The 22,526-nt window shown below is 41.4% G+C and overlaps 1 protein-coding gene and 1 pseudogene across 2 annotated transcripts; one reads left to right on the forward strand and one right to left on the reverse strand.

Annotated features, from left to right (window-relative positions):
- Nucleotides 1–168: 168 nt before the first annotated feature.
- Nucleotides 169–11,187, reverse strand: LOC127351792 (immunoglobulin superfamily containing leucine-rich repeat protein 2-like). 2 transcript variants are annotated; one of them, XM_051379706.1, is made up of 2 exons: nt 10,881–11,187; nt 169–5,050 (listed from the first exon to the last, which is right to left on the reverse strand). In XM_051379706.1, exon 2 carries the CDS (start codon nt 5,039–5,041, stop codon nt 2,915–2,917), a length of 2,127 nt encoding a protein of 708 aa, XP_051235666.1. In that variant the 5' UTR covers nt 5,042–5,050; nt 10,881–11,187; the 3' UTR covers nt 169–2,914. The 2 variants fall into 2 exon arrangements, with proteins under 2 accessions (XP_051235666.1, XP_051235667.1); XM_051379707.1 differs by lacking the exon at nt 10,881–11,187 and adding an exon at nt 5,596–6,438.
- Nucleotides 8,924–9,838, forward strand: LOC127351794 (uncharacterized; annotated as a pseudogene).
- Nucleotides 11,188–22,526: the final 11,339 nt, after the last annotated feature.

The following is a 22,526-nucleotide window of genomic DNA, read 5'->3' on the forward strand; positions in this document are numbered from 1 at the left end:
CATGTAGGTCTTTTACATTGACAAATTTATTTGTTTCATGTTTATGTCAAATTAAAAGTATGTTTTTAATGTTTCACATATAGTGGTGTCTTGTAATCCCATGTCAGACATACCAAATGTAATTCATTTCATCATTTATCAGGAAAACTAGAGACATATAATGAATCATTCCTTTGTCAAAACTTTATTGAGGCACATAGGATTTAAGGGAGTTAGTGAGGGTATTTAAACACTTTGGTAAAAACATACCGTTTCCTTTATTACAGGGGGTATAAAACAGAAATAACAAACAGCGGCAAACACGGACCCGAAGTCAAGAATTCAGCATACAACAGGCAGCATGCAGGTCTTCTAACACAGAGATACAACAGGATGGACACATGATGACCCAGATACAACTTCACATACACACTCAGTGCCTTTACTGTTGAACACCGCAGTGGACGGAGACAATATTTAACTAACTTGTCCACATTTTTACCAGCGAGACAGCGAGAGAGTTTAGATTTATTCAACATGAAAACAGTAATCTTATCACAGTGTTAACTGGACAAAAGAGCTCACAGCTGCAGGACAACAATGGTTTCCTCTTTGGAACAACACAGTTTAATCTAAACATTTAAACTCCCTCGTGAGAGGGTTGAGTTTCTGTATTTTAAAGCTACTGCACTCCTAAAACCACAGCACACATTTACTGCAAAAGCAGATTATTGGTTAGTCACAGTTAGGCCATTTACTACGCCTACGTCTAGCTGACATTTTGCAATACATGTCGCATGTGGCACAAGCTTTGTTACGTTTGCTCTCACACGTCTTTCTTTTTTTTGTCGTCGCCGTCCTCGTCCGGTCACCATTTCTTTCATCACCGTTTGTTCTGTGCTCTCGTCTGCTGTTCACTCAATAGCTGTTTATTAGAAACAAATATGCTCTAAATAAAGGCGATAATTAGGTTTATATTAATAAATTTATAAGATTATTCCCTGACAGAAACTTCCATTTCTTCCTTTGGGTGTTTGAGCTGTTGAAATCGATCAATTTGGGCAAATAATGTCAATACAGAGACCTATTTGTTTAATTCAAGGTTGACTTTATGGACTGTGCTGTCGCTGTCTGAGAACATTTTGGCAATTTGGGGTCTAAAGTGTCCCAGCTACATTTAGCAGCTCAGCCCCGTCTCCTAGAAAGAGAAACTTTTGTGAATTAGAATGAGGATTTTCTCTTTAATAGGTTAATTGTTGTTCATTAAAGTACCTTAAATGTTCACTGACTACATATTTCATTTGTTTTCTGCCAAAATAGGCAATAATATCCGCTCATAGTGACTACAGTATTATTCAAAAGTCAGCAATGATTTGAGACATAAGCCAAAATCAAAGTGCTTTTTTGCCTCCTTGTGACTCAAAAAGAGTTGTCTGTGAACATAATCCTGACCGGTATTAAATGCTGTGATATGAACACAAAAGTAATTTCTAAGAGACAGGGTCGTGCATGTGTAAGAGCGACTGTTACAGATTGCACAAGAGGCACTAACTAACTAAATAAACCCTCCTTGTTCACTGTGATGGATTACAACTCAAATATATACAATATAACCTCTTGTCTGTTTGTCTGTGGGAAGTGGACGTATCTTAAAACAACAACAGAAAAGATTTCAGTGGTAGAAATTTAACTTTTTTATAGAAGAAGAAGAAGAAGATATACTTTATTGATCCCCTAGGGGAAATTGTTCTGTTATAGGATTTATCTTACAGAACGACTGATGTTTCCTGATGTTATGAACTAGTGCTCTTAACTAAATAAATTGAATAAATAATCATAATAATACATTTTCTTTATCCCATGATTGTCTGTCACTGTCTGGATTTGGATCCAGATGTACATTTTAACATTTCTTAGCATTTTCTATTATTTCTGCATTCTGTGTGCTTTTCTTTTTTAGGACGCCAACTAGTTTACTTAAGCTGTTAGTAAGCTAGATGTTTTTTTTTTTTTTTTACCCTGTTTGTGCTAAGCTAAGCTAACTGGCTGTAGCTGCGCATTTACTGGCGGACATTACGAGTGGTACTGGCGCTCTCCTCCTTTCCTAAATACTCCTTTAAATGCCACTTGTGCTCTGAGGAAGGCCTCTGGCTGAAACACATCATAAAAAATGTCTTAATAAAATATGAAACAGCAAAGATATCGAGTGCTCTGATGGTAGCGTCTCTTCTCTCTACTTTTCTACTCTCTCTGGAACACAAACTGGTTGTATCTTTGTTTGCCAGAGCAGCTTTTTTTTTTAGAAATGTACATGAATGAATTACAATTTAAAAAGAGGAAAACAAGCTGTGATATCCAGAACCCATCAGTTATCCTCTGTCAACAATTTGGTGGACGATGTTTCAGGAGCTAATCTCTATTAACTGATATTTGCATATGAATCTAGTTTTAAAAGAGTGAATAAAAGATTAATTGTTGTCAGACGACAGCTGATCGGTTCTGAGATTGCATTTCGGCCAACGCGCTCCACCTCTTTGGTTCAGACTGCAAGCAACCAAAGCTGCCTCAAGCGTGATTGATCAACACGACTTGCTTTTGATGCCAAAATCGAGTCCTTTGCCTCCAGATTCTGCCTTCATATGCAGATATCTGTTCGTGGAGATTACAACAAGGGTAAAATAGCTTAAACCAGGGCTGATTCACTAAAACGTTTGTCTGGAAAACATCCATATGAAAATTGATAGAGACTGGCAGCTGGTTTTTCCTGTAATGCAGCTTAGGGTGAGGTTTAAAGCGAGTACATTACTTTGAGTCTTGTCACTGAGGAACAAAGCAATATTTCTAGAACAGACCCTAAACTATTGGCACAAACTGATTTTAACCTGTTTTAACCATATGCAAAAGAAACTACAACTGATGATTATGTCAGAAACAATTACTGATTTGGATATTTGTAGTTGCTTATAATATTCACTGCTTCAGCCCCCAAAGGTAACCTATCGCTGTACTCAGATCCTACCTCACAGTTGTCTAAATTCCCCCTGCACTGAGACAGACTAAAGGACTCGGTCATGATGCTTTCTTCTGTATCTGCCTCCCTCTCTCCGTCTCTGCTCTCCGTCTCTCCCTCCTCCTCGTCCAGCTGGCTGCCGTTTATCTTCCTCTGAGACTCAGTGTGAGACGCGTGGATGTTGAAGTTGGTGGCGAGGTTCCTCTCCATGTGATACTGGTCTTTGGCCTTCAGTATCAGCTTGTAGGTCTTGCTGCGGTATTTGTACACCAGGTGGAAGCACGTCGCACCGAGGAGTGGCACGGTAGACACGGTGAGGAGGCAGATGCTTACGGAGATGATGATAAGCAGGTTAGGGACCCTCCTCCTGGTGGTGAACAGCACCTGGACCTCACAGTCCTCCCCTCTGTAGGTCAGACACAGGGAGTAGTTGGTGCCAGGACGGAGGCCGCTGAACAGATACGTGTTCACGCCCTCTTTGATCCTCGACCACTGCACGGCTGAGTGTTTGCGGTCTGCGGTGACGCACAGATACAAGCCATTTGAATGGACTTTTTCAGAAGCGTCTGAAAGGCCGTGATGCTCTTCGCTGTCGGCCTGGAAGCTCTCGGACGAGGCGGTGGCTGCGGCGGCCCTGTTAGCGCTCCTGTCTCTGGGTATGAGAAGAGGGTTGAGTCGCACTGTCGCCTCTGTTTCTGACACCCCTAATGCGATGACTCCAAAGTCAAACGTGTACTGCTTGATGTCATCCAGGCTCCCGTTGAAGACGTGGCTAGAAATGTATCTTGTGTTAGCCGTCAAGCCACATTTACTAGCACGTGACGGATATGTCGTTGCCTCTTCAGAAGACGTGATCTCCGCAGTGGGCGGGAAAGTGGGTACGACGTTCATGATTTGATGCACAGAATCAACAACAGACGTTTTATCCGTTTGGCGTATAGATTGTGGCGTTCTAGTGTACGAAGGTGTTGTGGTTATTTGTTTCACAGGTGGTGGTTTTGGTGAAGCCACCACCTTCACTGACACCGAATCCTCAGCTCTTCCAAATTCGTTCGTGGCCGAGCAGCTGTAGTTGCCGCCGTCTTCCTTCCTGAGGTGTGAAATGACAACAGTGCCGTTGTTAAAGACTTTGACAGGATCATGGGACAGTAAGGAGGCCTCGTCTGGTTCTGCTGAGTCATCCTCAGTGAACGACAAAGCCAGCTCTTGCTTCTGGCTCTGGCTGCGAATGCTCCACATGACCAGCGGCTTTGGGTTTCCTGTGAATTGACAAGTCAAGACCAGTGTGCTGCCCTCATAGAAAGTTTTGTTTTGAGTATTTGGCTCAATTCGTATTGTGACACTTGTGCTTGTGCACTTTGACTCGGGCAGTTTTCTGATCACTTCCCCTTTAAGTTTCTCCGGAGACGCACAAGTGATCAGATGCTGCTCCGGGACTGTGATGGTGGTTGTTGAAATCCAGTCTCTGAACCAGTCGATGGAGCAGGTGCACACAAAAGGGTTTTCATAAATCTGCAGATAGGACAGCGACACCAAACCGTCAAACGTCCCCTCAGCTATGGTTGTGAATTTGTTACCGTTGAGCCGTAGGGACCTCAGGTCTTTGAGGCTGGATAGGGCGTCCCTCGGCAGGTGGATCATCTCGTTGTGGTTCATCTTCAAAAGCTGCAGGCCTGTGAGGTTCTGCAGATCCTCCCAAGGAAAGTCTACGATTTTATTGTGGCTGACGTCAAAGTTACGCAGGTGAACCAAAGGCGCGAGGGCCCCTGGTTCGATGGAGATGATCTCATTGTGGGCCATCCACAGCGACGTCACCTGGGTGACATTGTCGAAGCTCCCCAGCGGTATCACACTGATCTTGTTGGCGGAGAGACTCATGGTTGTAACATTAGGAGGAAAATCGTCTGGGACTTCAGCTAAGTCTTTGTAGGAGCATTCGGCAAAATGGCGGAAGTATTTGTCTGAGCAGGCACAGAGCTCAGGGCATCCGAGTCCGCTGGGGAAGACTGTGGTGACCCACAAAGTGAAGTAGAGGATGTCTGCGGCCGCCATTTTCTGCCCCTGTAAAACAGTGTCACAGTTCGTCCGTCAATCAGTAGATTAAACTTATTATTGATTTATTTGGCACATTTAAAAAGGGATAATTCCACACTAGTTACTGGATGATCCCTTTAAATCAAAAGTACTACAGCAGAGGAGCAGTTTAACAGAAAATGAAGCATCAACAAAAAAAATTCAGCTTTAGAGACTGTTAGAGGGCTTTTAGGGAGTTTCTCCTTGACCTGAAAAGGGTCTAAAGATAGAAAGTGTTATATGCTGCAGACTGTAAAGCCCTTTGCAGTGTAAAGTTTGAGTGAGATTAGGAAAGTTCTGATGGTGACGGGAAGAATAGGATGTATGCCGGTATATTTATTAAACATCATTCACCCTCATACATCAATAATTCTAACCATGAACTATACATGATAATGAAGATACAGAAAAATAGAAAGGCATAGCAGAAATAGCATCATGTCTTATTAAGATTCTCCTCCTGTAGTTTGAATCCTGAGGCACACCTCTAATTTTTGGTTATAGAAATAAAACTGACTTTTGACTTGACTCACCTGGTTGGACGTGCAGCTCTGTCAGTGAACGCTAAATATACATTAGTTTTACTCGTTACAGCGGTTATTTACCCGCTTAACATTTAAACGTAGACTAGTTCTACTTAAACACTCGGAGTTTCTCCCTCTTTTAGGGACTTTTCACTACTTTCTTCCTCTTCCTCTGTCCTGCTCAGTGTGTCAGATGTTCAGTTATTCCTCTGCCTCCTTTAAAGATAATGGTTCCTGTATTAAATGTAGTTTGTTTACTGCGCTGGAGGCGAGGCTTAGTGAGTCCCGGTACTTCCCCCGGTAGTTCCCGAGCAGCCGGGCAGACAGGGAGGCTGGGTGACTGAGCGAAGGAAGACTAAAACGGCGAAAGCCCACAGTTCACCACCAACCGCTTCACGTTTCTAATACATTGTCCCCACTCAGCGATACACCCGCTGAGGAACCAACTCTGGTTATTGGCAGCTCCATAGTTAAATGTATCCCTGGGGCCAGAGCGGGCGACATTGAATCAAATTTAAAACTGCTGGCTAAAGATAAACGTAAATACAGTAAGATTGTTATCCACGTCGGCGGTAACGACACCCGTTTACGCCAATCGGAGGTCACTAAGATTAATGTGGAGTCGGTGTGTAACTATGCTAAGACAATGTCGGACACCGTAGTTTTCTCTGGACCCCTCCCCAATGTGACCAGTGATGACATGTATAGCCGCATGTCGTCATTCCACCGCTGGCTGTCGAGGTGGTGTCCAGCAAACGATGTGGGCTTCATTGATAACTGGAAGCCTTTTTGGGGAAAACCTGGTCTGATTAGGAGAGACGGCATCCATCCCACTTTGGATGGAGCGGCTCTCTTATCTACAAATATGGAGAAGTTTATTTCTAAAACCTGACAGTCCAGAGTTAGGACCAGGAAGCAGAGCTGCTGTCTTACACACTCCTCTGCGCTTTCTTTAGAACAGTCACCCACCCAAAACCCCATAGAGACTGTGTCTGTCCCCCGACCACCTAAACTATTTAAAGAAATAAAAACAAGAGGAGTTCAACATAAAAATCTAATAAAAATTAAAACCAACTCCTCAGTAGCACAAAATAAGAGAATGAAATGTGGGCTGTTAAATATCAGGTCTCTGTCCTCTAAAGCTGTTCTAGTGAATGAATTAATATCAGATTATGATATTGATTTACTTTGTCTTACTGAGACCTGGTTGTCCCACGAGGAGTATGTTAGCCTAAATGAATCCCCCCCCCAGTCATATTAATACTCACATTCCTCGAGGCACAGGCCGAGGAGGTGGAGTGGCAGCCATATATGATTCGAGCGTTTTAATGGACCCTAAACCTAAACTAAATTATAATTCATTTGAAAGCCTTGTTCTTAGTCTTTCTCACCCAAACTGGAAAACACTGCAGCCAGTTCTATTTGTTATAGTGTACCGCGCTCCTGGACCATACTCTGATTTTATATCTGAATTTTCAGAGTTTCTATCAAGCTTAGTCCTTAAATCAGATAAAGTAATTATTGTAGGTGATTTTAATATTCATGTGGATGTTAACAACGACAGCCTTAGTAAAGCATTTATATCATTAATAGACTCAATTGGCTTCTGTCAGAGTGTAAATAAACCAACTCATTGTTTTAATCACACTCTTGACCTTGTTTTATCATATGGCATTGATATTGAACATTTAATAGTCTTCCCACATAATCCTTTCCTATCTGACCATTATTTAGTAACTTTTGAATTCATACTATTAGATTATAAGCCATTAGGCAAAACTTCCTACAGCAGATGTCTATCTGACAGTGCTGTAGCTAAATTTAAGGAGGAGATTCCTTCAGTGTTTAATTCAATGCCATGTCTGAATTTAACAGAGTCCTATAATGACTTTAGTCCCTCTGAAATTGATAATCTTGTCGATAGTGCTGCAGGCTCACTACGATCAACATTAGACTCTATCGCTCCTATAAAAAGGAAATTATTAAAACATAGGAGACTAGCACCTTGGTATAACCACCAAACCCGCCAGTTAAAACAAATAGCTAGAAAATCTGAAAGGAAATGGCGCTCTTCCAAATTATCAGAATATCGCTCAAATTGGCAAGATGATCTTAAGATTTATAGAAAGGCCCTCCGTAATGCCAGAGGAGCCTATTATTCAGCACTAATTGAAGAAAATAAGAACAACCCTAGGTTCCTCTTCAGCACTGTAGCCAGGCTGACAGAGAGTCACAGCTCTATTGAGCCACATATCCCCATAAACTTAAGTAGCAATGACTTCATGAGCTTCTTCTATAATAAAATTATTACTATTAGAGAAAAAATTAATCACCAACTGCCATCAACAGTTATCAGTGGCTCTCCAAGTTCAGGGACTTCTGTCAATGTAAACTTAGATGTATATTTAGACTGTTTTTCTGCTATCGATCTTCATCAGTTAACTTCAATCATTTCTTCATCGAAGCCATCAACCTGTCTGTTAGACCCGATCCCAACTAGGCTGCTTAAAGAAGTTGTTCCCTTAATTGGCACTTCTTTACTGGATATGATTAATCTTTCTTTATTATCAGGATATGTACCACAGTCCTTTAAAGTAGCTGTAATTAAACCCCTTCTTAAAAAGTCCACTCTTGACCCAGGGGTTTTAGCCAACTATAGACCGATTTCTAACCTCCCGTTCCTCTCTAAGATTCTGGAGAAAGTAGTCGCCAAAGAGTTGTGTGACTTTCTACATAACAATAGTTTATTTGAGGAATTTTCAGTCAGGATTTAGAGTTCATCATAGCACAGAGACAGCTCTGGTTAAAGTTAATAATGACCTTCTGACTGCTTCTGACAATGGACTTGTCTCTGTACTTGTATTATTAGATCTTAGTGCTGCATTTGACACCATTGACCATGATATTCTTTTACAGAGACTTGAGCATCAAATTGGCATTAAAGGAACTGCCCTAACCTGGTTTAAGTCATACTTATCAGATCGTTCTCAGTTTGTACATGTTAACGATGAATCCTCCATAAATACTAAAGTTAGTCATGGAGTTCCACAAGGTTCTGTACTTGGACCAATACTATTTACTTTATATATGCTCCCTTTAGGCAACATTATTAGGAATCACTCCATTAACTTTCACTGTTATGCAGATGATACGCAGTTATATCTATCAATCAAACCCAATGAAATTAATCAATTATCTAAATTACAAACATGTCTTAAGGACATAAAATCCTGGATGACCTGCAATTTTCTGATGTTAAACTCAGAAAAAACCGAAATTCTTGTTCTTGGCCCCAAAAACCTTAGAGACTCACTGTCTAAAGATATAGTCACTCTAGATGGCATTAACCTTGGCCTCTAGCACCACTGTCAGGAATCTTGGAGTTATCTTTGATCAGGATTTGTCATTTAACTCCCACATAAAGCAGACCTCTAGGACTGCCTACTTTCATTTACGTAATATTAGAAAAAATTAGACACATACTATCACAGACAGATGCAGAAAAACTAATCCATGCATTTGTTACTTCAAGGCTGGATTACTGCAACTCTTTATTATCAGGTTGCCCCAATAAGTCCATTAAAACGCTCCAATTAATTCAGAACGCTGCAGCACGAGTACTGACAGGAACTAGAAAAAGAGATCACATCTCTCCTGTACTAGCTACTCTGCATTGGCTCCCCTATAAAATGTAGAATTGAATTTAAAATCCTCCTCCTCACCTATAAAGCTCTTCATGGTCAGGCCCCTTCATATCTTAAAGAGCTCATAGTACCCTATTACCCCACTAGAACACTACGTTCTCTGAATGCTGGGCTACTTGTGGTTCCTATAGTCTCTAAAAGTAGAACAGGAGCCAGAGCCTTCAGTTACCAAGCTCCTCTCCTGTGGAACCAGCTTCCAGTTGTGGTTCGGGAGGCAGACACCCTCACCACATTCAAGAGTAGGCTTAAGACATTCCTCTTTGATAAAGCTTATAGTTAGGGCTGGATCAGGTGAGTCCTGAACCATCCCTTAGTTATGCTGCTATAGGCCTAGACTATCGGGGGATTTCCCATGGTGCACTGAGCTACTCTCTTCCTCTCTCTTTCTGCACTCATTCATGTCCCTTTAATGCATGTTACTAACTCCACTTCTTCCCCGGAGTTCTTGTGCTTTCTCGTCTCGCAGGTTCTCATGGATCCTGGTGGAGCCTCCTGCCATGGTCCTGCTTGACTGCCATTGCCAATACTGTTGTTGCTGTGCACCTGTCTGTCTCGTCTCTCTCTCTCTGTCGCTCTCTCTCTCTCTCTCTCTCTCACCCCACCCCAACTGGTCGAGACAGACGACCACCCACCTAGAGCCGGAGGATCTGTCCTAGGTTTCTGCCTTTTAACAGGCAGTTTTTCCTTGCCCTTGTCGCCAAGTGCTTGCTCATGGTGGTACTGTTGGGTCTCTGTAATTAATGTTAAAGAGTTCGGTCTAGACCTGCTCTATTTGAAAAGTGTCCTGAGATAACTTCTGTTATGAATTGGCGCTATACAAATAAAATTGAATTGAATTGAATTGAATTGAATCTTCTGACGGCTCATCCTCACTGTCTGGCTATATCGGTGCTTCTGGGAATATCTGATGTGTTTTTATTCTTATTTATTTGTTCTTGTTTCTTACGGCACTTTTATACCATTTTTAGGACAAGTGCTATATTTTGTAAAGTTTATCATTATTGTTATTAAAAGCATGAGTTAACATGTATATCTCCAGTCGGCTACCTTTGCTCATCATGTCTACCTCTTCATCTGTCTCTATCAAAAAAAAAATGCCTCAAACATTCAAAAACAAAACCTGTATGGCTGCCTGACAATCCAGAAGGCCCTGTGGTGTCTGGGGAAAACAGCAACCTCACAGCTCATCCTAAAAACCGGCTCGCTCTCTCTTTGCCTTGAGGCTTTGCAGATGATATGTGTCATATCAGAGAGGAGACTCTTGTCTGTTGAGTCATTGGCAGAAGCGTCTGGTTTGCAGCTACGCAGCCGCCTCCGGAGCTCTGTCCCCGGTGCTGAAAGGCAGTCTGTGTGTCTCTGTTTACAGCAGTCTGCATCTGCTGCGTGCATTCACTCTGTAATGTCGCCCATTAAAACAACCACGACAGCCAATGCAACCAGAAAAACAACAGGATCAAAGTTCACCTCTGCAGGAAAAAGAAACGACGCAGGGTGCGCACATTGAGCATTGATGAGGATGAGGATGAGGATGATGAGGAGGGGGTGAAGAAGAACCATAACCTCGGCGTCAGCAGCCTCAAACAAGCTTACCTGCGTTTTTTATTTCTGTTTGTGGAGAGAAAATCCGGAGCTGTGTGTCTGTGTGTGTCCAGTCAGAGCCGAGCAGCATCACCTACATGCTGTCTGTGAAGTTTGGAGATGAAGCTGAGTCCGTCCGTCTGTCTGTCTGTCTGTCTGTCTCCTACATGGTGAAAACACGCGTGTCCGCTGCTGGGTTTCTCCTGCCTGAGAATATATGTCATACTGAGTTATATCTCCCCCTCTTCCTCCTCTTCCTCCTCCTCCTCCTCCTCCTCCTCCTCACTGCTCTGGACAGAACAGCATCAACGTTTCCGACACAAATAAAGGCTTTAAAGGCGAAACGACCTTGAACGTGAACGTCACTGTTCACAGGAGATGACGACTGATGAGAGGGCTGATGATGTAAATTATAATGATAATAAGTCTTTTACAAATAATAAAAAAAGATTGATTGTTTGCCTTCAAATAAGCAGGTAGACCTTGTGAAAGGTTTTGCTTAAAGCTGCACTAATCAGTAGTTTAATATTAAAGGGATATTGCGTTTATATAAAGTTAAAGGGACTCAGAAAATGATTGAATTAATGAAATAAAGATAAAATATCTTTTATCTTTAGTCTTTCAAGTTTCAAGTTTCAAAAAACGCTACATCCTACATTTCCCATAATGCAACCAAGCTTTGCCTGGTAAAAGTCCAACAACTTGTAATACAGGCCCTTTTTAATTGAGTTATAGCCTTTGTAACAAAAACTCTACAACATGAACCAGCAGCTGTCGGGTGAACGGCAGCAGAAGAGTGACGGTTTCTGTACGCCGCCGTGATTTAACGGGTGGATACACGTCGCAGCGAGAGATTTATGTCATGTCAGTACAGCAGCAATAGGTTGGCTATCAGGTAATGTGAACAAACTCTGCAGCTCTACAGATCACTTTTGTCTTTTGATTAAAAAAAACAATCAATATAACACAATCCATCACAAACACTAGAAAGCAGTGGTTCCCAACCTGGGGGACAGGACCCCCACTAGGGGTCGCCAAAGCTTCACAGGGGCCTTCCTTGATTTTAAAGGCTATAAGAAAACTTTAAAGATTTCCACAGTAGGCAGAAATATCTCAGTATTTTAATTTTGTGAAGTTCAGATTATTATTTAGAAACACAAAGTTTATTCACTCTCTGATAAACAGCCTCATCCTGAAGTAGAAAAGTACGGCAAGCGTCAGGGAGATGAAAGCACTGAATATCCACACTTATGAATCTTTCTGCTGGACTAACCTCTTCAGTATTACCTCCTCATATCTCTTGTTTTCTGTGTCTTGAACACTATAAGTGATAATTTAGGAAAATGTCATATATAACTATAAAACTGTCATAATGAAAGTTAATAAATACATGTTTTAGGGTCCCATTTTAAAGACCCTTTATCACTCAGCTGATATTGTGTGTTAGTGGTGTTAATCTCCAAACAAATGTTCAATTAAATGACAACAAATCAGCTGTTACACAGTAAATCTGGAGCTTTCTGGGGCCACTGGAAGTTCAGCAATCTTTATTTACTGCAAGCAAGCAGACAACATGAGGCCAGTGTGTGTGTGTGTGTGTGTGTGTGTGTGTGTGTGTGTGTGTGTGTGTGTGTGTGTGTGTGTGTGCAGGTGATTAGATACGGGAGCAGAGGATAGAATGAATCCCCTGACGAGATCTTTGATTCATTTAGTTCAGATTTAATCTCATTTTCATCATCATGCCTGAAATCTCTCCGAAAGAGAGTGGGGCTTCTTCTCCTTCTTCTGCTCCTCTGTTCCTCCTCTCGTCACTTACAGACGCAGACAGATGTGGATTCTTCTGCAAAAAACACAGTTCATTTGTCAGATTTAGTTTAATATTCTGTTTATAAACTGTTGTTACAGCAAGAGAACAGACAACAGTTAGCATTTAGACCTTGGCGGGTCTGTTTATTAGGTGTGATACCAGTGAAATGGCTAAAATCTCCTCTCATGAAAGACTGTGTTATAAACTGATAGATGGGCAAGATGAACATGATGATTCCCACAATGATATAACGTCATAATTTGAGGTGCTGCTTTACATAATCTGAGGTATAATCTCATACATGGCATATTAGTACGTACAGGTTACTATGTGTAACGCTCTGTCTGTGTTATAATCTCCTTGTTTCTGTCTTGTTTTACTTTCATGATGAACACCTTACTAAGTTGGCTTGTATGTATGTTTGAGTTTTGAAAACCAATAAAAAAAGAACATTATAAAAACAGAAGACAATGGTGGGATATAAGGTTTGAGTTTTCCTTATGTTCTGTTCACTACAGTCTCTTGCTTCCCCTTTTTATTATTAACTGATGTTTTTGCTTTATATTTTACAATCCAGCGGTTCAGTGAGCTCATAAAACACCAAACTTCTGCATAACAGAATATAATAGATAATTTAATGAGCAAAGAAAGAAAATAAAACTGCAGAAATAGAGACTTAATATAATAAACATATAAAACATTATACATTATAATGAAATAAAAGTATGGAGACACGATTGATGCCCAAGACAAACATGTCAAGATAATTTAGAATGAATTAAACTAAAATCAAACTTTTATTATTATTGATTAGCAGCATGTACAGCAGCTCTGTGTCCACTAGGTGGCAGCAAATAGCCAGGGAAATCTGTGTGGAGGAACAAAGTAAAATAATATTTTATTTAGGTTGTTCTTACAAGTTTTATTCTGTCTCTATTTTTGATATTGCCTGATATTTATATATAGTTTATTTTATTGTCATTAATTGATGTTACTGGGCCTTTTTAACACTATTTTAATGTCCTTTATTAGCTATTGATAAATAAATCAATAGAGGAGGAATGTTTTCAGTCAGGACGATCATCAGACCAACAGCTAAAATAAATTAAATAATAACAGGTGTTTTATATGGAATGAAGTACATTTACAAAAGTACAAATTTTACCTTAAGTCTTTTCTTTTTGTGCCACTTTCACTCCACTAGAGATAAATATTGTTTTTAATTCACTAGTTATCTGACAGCTTTAGTTAAAAATTAAGATATTTGCACATACAAAGAGTTTATAAAAAAACGATGTTTTGTTATAAATTAATCCGTCAAACAGTGTATATACAAGTAGCTGAAATGATTAGTTGATTAATCAATTGGTCTGCTGACAGAAAAAAAACGTGGCAACTATTTTAATAACCATTTGAGTCATTTTTTATCTAAAAACATTTATGTTTCCAGCAAAATCAAACAAAACAAGCAATGTGAAGGTGTCACTTTGAGGTTTGGTTCAAACAGTATCTCTACAAACCAAACAATCAATCAATTAAAGGAGAAAATAATCCGCAGATTATTGATGATTGGTTACGGTCGATGATGGTATGGACCAACTCATCTGAAATGTCTGTAATGAACCAGGTTGTCCAGCAGATGGCACTACAGTCATTGAAGAAACATGAAGCTCCACTGTTACACATCATATGATCAATAACCTGATACAATAAGACCACTTATCAGAGACATTTAAAGGACAAATCCACATATAAACACTGACTAACAACAAGAAGCACCTGTTTCCACTGTGAGCTGTAATGCTTCTTTCAAACTGCTACAAGACAGATAAATAACAAACATACAGTTTAGTAAAAAACTAAATATATAATGTGTTTTGTATTTGTGGAGAGAAGTTAGGGCTGTTTCTGTCACCTCCAGAGGCCAGTAGTGGTACTGCAGCTTTATAGCACAGTGACTTCAGCTTTGACATGGGATTAACAGTTGAAACTGAAGTGATGAAGACGGACTCCGAGTCCTGCTGAGATCAGATACATTTTCTTTTGTTAACTCTGAGCTCACTCTGTTGTTGTAGGTCTTCATCTGCATCCAGGACTCGTACGGCCTCATTGACCCACCAGGGGTCAGTCTCTACAAACTCATGTGGTGTGAACAAACCTGGTTCCAACCCACAGAACTTTATTTCAAAATATTATCCAAAAGCCAAAGGGGGGAAAAACAAGAAATGTTATTAGAAATGATGCACAATACACCCAGAATATCTCCGTCTGATGCAGTGGTAATTGTCTGGTGACCAGTTTAGCTTATTTTACACATTTAGTAGCCACAGAGCAACATTAATATTCATTTGGGATGAATGTTATTACTCTTCTGTCTCCTCTAACTCCTGGAAAAAAGAGAATATCTGGCTTTTTAGCTGCTTAATGCTCCAAGTGTTCATCAGTTAGTTGCTATCTTTGTCTGCTGTTTGGTGCTGGTCAGGTAGTCTTATCAGAGTCTGGTTCCCAAGCTGGGGGTCTGGATCCCCACACTGTTCAAACTATTCAAACTTGGTGTTGTTGCAGTTGTATGTGAACTATATTATATTGTCTTATTTTATGCTATTACATGAACCGATCTCAGGGTCAACCTCATGGTGGCACCACGGGCACCTCTGGGCACCACGGACACCTCTATGAAAGTGTGTATGGCTCTCCATCTTTCACTTAAACATGGTTCCCACTCTTCTTAGAAAATCATTTCCAGGAGTTTCCATGACGATACAGGACAGCACTTACTCACAAATGGTCATAATTTACCCGTAGGCCTAGTATTGAGACATTTAACTCCAGTTTTAGAGCACACTGACTTGCTTAATTTGCTGAATTGTCTGCTGAATCTCCAGTGAAATGATGACAGTTAACTACACTTTTCCTCTAACAGTAACATGACGTTGGTAACCCTTCAAATTAAGACAGAAAATTAATCTTCTCACCTATTAGCCTATTAAAAGAAGTAGAAAGTGTTTGTTTGTACAATTAACGTCGCTGTGCATTTATTCATCAACCGCAAGGAAAAGAAATGTTTCTACTGGGCTTTAATAAGAATACTGATCATAAAAAGGGGTTAAGATACAAGATATTTGGTAATTTTAATCAATTCAGGTGCTTCTATGACTGGAAAACTAGTCTTTCAAGGTTTTTCAGGATGTGTGGGAACCTTGTGGTGGCGCTCCAGGAAAAGTCAATGAACAGTCAAGTAAGGTTCATCCTCTGGGGAATCAGATAGTTGTTGAGATATTTCTGTACCGATCCTTTGAGCCAGCGTGTCTAAAAATCATCTCCTTACTCAATAACTCCTGCACAGATCAACGATATAAAACAGTGTCGGAGGCTCTGAAGAAGCATTTCTCTCTTTACACACTTGAACTTGGGTTCAGAGTCAGTGAACGCTGTGAATTCATCCATTCACACAGCCAGAGAATCAAAAAGAGATCACATCTGTCAATGCAAATTACAGAAAGGCTGAACCTCACCTCCACCACCCCCACCTCCACTTCCCATCCATTTCCCCAGTAACTTACACCCCTCGGTAGCAATATGATTTCGGCAGTAATGTGTTTCTATTGCTCTTCCTGTGATGCCCTGTGGTATCGCTCCACCGCTGTATGGAGAGCTTGGAGGGCTTTGGAGAGCCTCATTTACCTCCATAATCTTTCACAGTCATCGACATGCTACCATGGTTGTAATGCACTCATGCACACACAATAAAGAGATGGAATAAGTCTAAAGAAGAGTCCTCGTACATGGCTGAGTTGAGGGAGAATTAACATAGTGAAGACTCTGCATTATGCAAATGTGTTATGGTTCCTCTCTGACAGTGCTGGTAAATTGGATGATGTTTTATGATGATGTAAGAGTGAGTTAAGGCACGATGGATCAGTGCGTTTAATACCTCTTTGATATGTGTCTTCCTTCCTTCGAGCGAGCCCCTCCTCGGCTCGTCCCGCTCCGAGATGCCGAATTCGTGGGCTTCGCCTTAGTGACGCCTCCCACGAGCATTTATGCTTCTCTGGCGTTCGGGCTCAGGGAGTCAATAAGACAATAACACAGTGTTGGATTAGTCTGCAGATGAACTGGGGACGAGGCTGAGTGTAGGAGCTGAGAGTGTTAAACCTTACTAAGGGGATAAAAGGATTGGAAATGTGTTTTGGCTGCTGAGTGGCTCCCACCCAGCAGTCATTTTATTCGGTTAAAAATAAAAAACAGATGTGACTTTTTATTTTTTTCCGGTGAGGTTTGCAGTCATGAGGAGAAGTAAGGATAAAGGGATCAGCAGCAAGGTCAGACGCTTAGAAATAAACAAGAATTAATCCTGTTACAGTGGCTAATGTTGAGTGAAATACGGGAGTCTGGAGTATTACGGTAATACACACAAACACACACATATACAGCAACACACACAGGATGGCGGCCTTGGCTTTGTTCTAAAGCTCTTAGCCGTTTGTCTAGTGTTACACAGGCTCCATTTACTCCTGATTGCCTGTGACTGGTGACCTCTGAACCCAATCCACACAGGTGCTGCAGGACGAACCATCAATACTGGCAGCAGGTTGTTTTTGCCTCTGGCCTGCTGGATAAATGATGCCCTTGGTGGACACACACACAGACACACACACACCTTCAAAACACACACTCATACAAAGACAAAAAAATAAATCCTGTACCGGTGGTTGTGTATGTTTTAGTCCATGCAAACCATAAATACACTTTTGGTTAACCACGGTGCCCCGCGTAGGAAATTTGGGTCAATTTTGTTTTAAAGCATCTGTAGATTTTAATTTATTTTCATATGATTCACTAATCGTTGCTTGTTTAATGTGGAAAAACTGGACGCTTTGATGTCTTCAGGCTTTAAACCCAAATCCTCATTGGTGGGACAGAAATGTTGGGAACCATTGTGGGCTGCCTGTCCAAAAAGTAAACCAATAAACTGACAATACATGAGTCCTTTTATCTGTAATTTTCATATTAACACGTGGTAGTTTAGTGTGAATCATCAGTGCGTTTGGCAGTTGACTCCTAATGTCTGCGGATGCACCTTTAAAGAGAGTTTCCAAATGTCCTTTGCACACTGTGGATGGTTCATCTGCAGGTGATTCAACTGAGCAGATCAACAAACCATTTAATGTAGTCAAACTCTTACTGAAGGCAGTCGGGAGGAGAGCAAACACTTATTTTTTCCATTGAGGAAAGAAGAACTGACGCTCTGTCCAGTCACTGTTCACACACGTTGTCACACACACACCTAGCGTAAACCACATCTGTTTTGTGGCTGGACACAAACACACAGCTTGAAGGCCGGCAAGATGGATTCTCAGGTGATCTTTGAAATCCAGCTGCCTTGCAAGCAAGTTTCAAGTCACACCAGGTTGACTTTATTGTGTGCTACAGTGAAGTGTCACCAGTGAAAGTCTGTGCAGTTAATGGTTAAAATTATGCAAAACCATTAGTACGAGTAGAATCCTTTAAAGGAGAGGAACACGGTTTCATTTTAGGTGTTCAGAAGAATACATATCTTCACTATTACAAAACACAGGGCAAAACATTTGTTTAAAACTTGACTGTTTTTATATACGTGTTGTATTATATTATACTCCTGTCAATCACCTGTTCCACCAAGCTCCTCTTCTCCTTCTCCAGGAAATAATCTTACAAACATGACACCTCACACACGTTAACGTAAGGAGTTTATTTCCAGTAAAGATTGGCTGATTCAAAATGACAAATAAAGGAGATAAACTCATGAAAAAGAAAGAAAACGTTGACGGACTGTAAAAAGACATCGGCGTGCATACAAATACAGTGTAGTGTACTGTACACACACACACACACACACACACATACTCTCACTCTCTCTTTCACACACACACACTATCACACACACACACACACACACACTATCCATCCAGGGTGATGAATCATGGCCTCATGGCAGGAGGCCTTGATTTTGGGACATCATCCAATATCAGGCCTTGGGGAAAAAGAAGAAACGATACACACTATATATATATATATATATATGTACACACAGACACACACACACACACACACACACCCTACTCACCCAATTCCTCCCTTACCCCTCCTCCTCCATCTTCCTCCTCCCCCTCCCATCCCCCTTTCGTCCTCCCCCTCCCCATCCCCGCTGTCTGAAACCCTTGTTACAGATACAGCAGATTTAGTTGAGGGGGAGAGACCAGGCACCAAGGGACGACACACACCGACTCCCCTCCTCCGTTCTCTCCCCCCGCACCGGCCTCCCATCACACAGGGAGTAAATGTATTCATCTCATCCTCTACGGCCAGAGAGGTCACAGCCTTATCTCGCCCTCTGCTGTAGCGCTGTCAGCTCACCAGCCACAAACCATAACTTCTAACTGCTAGCAAGAGCGCCGTGTGGTCAGGGGCCGGCGAGGAAGACAGGGAAGGCAGTGACGGGGGGGGGCAACAAAGAGGAGGAAGGACAAGAAAGAGAAGGAGGAGAGAGGGAAGAGGAAGAGGAATAAAGAGGGAGAAGGAGAGGGGTGTGTTGAAGGTGAAAACGAAGGAGCATGAAAAATGAAAACCATCCATAGAAGATCAAGAAGATGAAACAAGTGTTCAACCAACACTGGAAACAATAGATATTTAGTATGTTATTGTGCAGGTTATTAGCCTCGTTCTGTCTCATTTAAAGGCACAATCAGCACTATTTTACTGTAGTTACTTTGCACGTAGTAACCATTATATATTATTGAGCTTAAGGGCTGTAGATTGCTGATAGTATAACCTTAATGGCTGCAGAGAATTCGAACTTTATAAAACACAAAATCCCAAATTTCAAGGTCCTGTAAGATACCCATGGACTCACTCATTTACATACTCTTTAACATTCCTGTACATGTCAACACATTAGAGACGGAATATGTTAAGCCACACGCCTGCGTCGCAGAACGTTTTGCCTTTTTATTTCAGCGCCTATGTTAACAGGTTAGAGCCGCCACACCGCCCGCGCAGCTGCACGAGCTTCACCAGAGAGAGGAGGTCTCGGCTATTTCTTTTTCTTCCTGCGAGCCGCGTGCGGTTATAAGCAAAAATAGACTGTGAAAATGATCCGTTCGTAGTCGTATTGACATTATACCAGCAACACATACACCTTCCACTATAGTTTTAATGTATATATGTGTATAATTTGTCACAGATATGAAAATGTTTTTCACTCAACACCTCCTGTTTCTGTTCCACATTTAAAGTTCTCAAGCGTTTCTGTGGACAGAATCCATTCGTTTGGTAAAATCCATCCATCCACCAACCTGCCAGGGACCGCAAAATGAGCTTGTATGGCTAAATCTGGCACATTTACATAGTGGATTTCAAGTCCTTGTGTTAATTAATGTGCATTGTCCCTTTTAAATAAATAAACGTTACATTTTAGAGTAGAAAAACAGGGCTGGCAGCAGCAGCTCTCTGTGTGGAAAACACTTGTTTTTTGGGCAGGTAAACCACCTATTTCAGAAACAGGGAGTACATTTGAGATATAAGTACGGTTATGTGTCTATCTAACGTGAAAAAAAACTGAGGTTTGTTCAGGAGGACACGCAGCATATAAGTGTAGTTTTCTAGAGCTGCCAGTAGATGTTACCAATGAGCCACGTTTTACTGATAGCAGCCTTAAAGATACTGACATTTGTAGGAAATTCCTTAAACAAGAGAAATCGTGGCGCATGGAGTCAGTCGGTTGGCAGATTTCTTCTTCAACTAAGAGTCTTGAAGCCTGAAAATTAGTCTCAGTGACTTGTTAAGACGGATGAGTTTTGCAGTGAATTTTAAGAGAAATGGGGATTGTGTGACGAGGGGGAGGGGAGCGAGTGTGGTGGTGGGGGGGGTTTACATTCAGCGCCCTTCCCCTCGACGGGAAGTGTTTTACAATGCGGCCGTCAGATGTAGAGGAAGGCACTTCCACCAGAGTCCAGTTAATTAACCACATCAGTTTCTTAATGTGATCAGTTTTAATTAAAACGGAATTTAATCGGGAGTGGTAACAGGAGGGTAGCGGCAGTGACAGTCGGGGGGGGAAGAGAGGGTGAGGGGTGTGAGGAGGAGGTTACGCCACAGTAGGCAGGTTGCTCAAAGTGTGTGTGTGTGTGTGTGTGTGTGTGTGTGTTTGTGCCGGGAGCTGCAGCAGCCCCGGTTTCCCTCACTTCAGATTTGTGGGTGTCTAATTAATATGGATGGAGCATTAAGCCTTTTGGACTCTGGTGCCTCTCGTTTCATGACTATTAATGATTTTAATGAACTGGGCTAATAAGGCCGTTTTTCTCCGCTGAGCTCTGGAAGGGCTATCCGACACACGCCAGGGTCAGGAGGACGGGCTCCCCCGGCCTCCACATGGGAAATTAAAACAGCACTCACAAACCCATTAACGCTACATTGTCCGTGCGCTCATCAGACGCTCAAACACTGAGAGCACCGTGTGAAACTCTCTGTTTATCATGAAGGAGGACAGCGCCGGCCGGCAGTCAGAGGAGGAAGGTTACACGGTGCTGTGTGGAATAGAAATGAAGAGTGAACAAACCCAAAAAAACATCAAATGCGTAACATTGCCGGCTTCTTCTGTTAAAGTATATAGCTTTTTGTCATTCAGACGTAAGTGTCTATTACGTAAATGTTCTGCAACGGCTTATTCAGGCACGACAGAGAGGCGATGCTTGCGTGATATTTAGTACCTGGAAGAAAAGAGGAGTGATGAGTGAGTTGAGAAGTAAAGATATCATGGAAGTAAAGTGTTTTCTGCCATGTTACAGTGAATCCCCTGTTACATTTTCTCCTCAATTTAATCATTCGTGTGTCCAACAAACCTAGAATGAAAAGACTGTTTGCAGCTGGCTTGGATTGTCTTACTCTTGGTTCAGACCATTGACTCTTTATATACTGTATATAAAATGGACAGAGCTTCTGGGTCTGTGAAGTGTCTTAAACCTGCATTCTATGTAATGACCAACAGGGGGCAGCTACACTGGCTGCAATACCACACAGATACCATTTAGTCTTATGGAGAAATGAGCCGACTTCTCAGTTGATTTATGAGCTCAGTAAACAGTTTCCTGATGAGTTTATGGTCTCAATCTCTAGTTTCAGTCTTCTTCCATACAGCATGATGTTCATTTAGTAACTGATGGTTCCATTTAGAGTAAAACAGACCATAAAGCAGGGTATGCTTTAGGACGGGGCTACCTTGTGATTGACAGCTCATTCTCAGTGAGTCCGTCCAGCTCAACGCACCAAACTCAGATCAAACTGTCAAACTGGGCAGTGCTGATCAGATATGGATCTAGATTCTGTTACTGCATTGACTATTTCCCTCCTAAAACCCGCTTCAGAAACATTTTAGTGTTTAGCTGGAATAAAAGATCGTGTAAGACCAGGTGAGCCAACCGGTCCTACAACAACCATGACACCAAACTCAAGGCTTCAAAATGGACAAATAAAAATAAAAAATATCTCTAGAAGGATTGTCATGAAATTCATGTTCTCCTCAGGATGAATTGTAATTTTTGGTGAACTATGAATCCATTGACTCTGACTGAGGTCAGTGTTTTAATTTGTTTAAATCCAAATACCTGCCAAACCAGAATCATAGCCATTCATAGTTACATCCTTCGTTGCCACGAGCCCGAGCCTCTCGTCCTTGAGTAGATGCACACAAATAAAATAGAAAATTGTCCCTACATGAAACTGCCGACAACAAGGTCTGTGGATTATCTTGAGCAACCGGGACATAATACCATCCAGTTCCATTATGTTGGATGGAAAACCTGCCAACCTAAACA

This window comes from Dicentrarchus labrax, unplaced genomic scaffold (assembly GCF_905237075.1).
Source record: "Dicentrarchus labrax unplaced genomic scaffold, dlabrax2021, whole genome shotgun sequence".
Classification (NCBI taxonomy): domain Eukaryota; kingdom Metazoa; phylum Chordata; class Actinopteri; family Moronidae; genus Dicentrarchus; species Dicentrarchus labrax.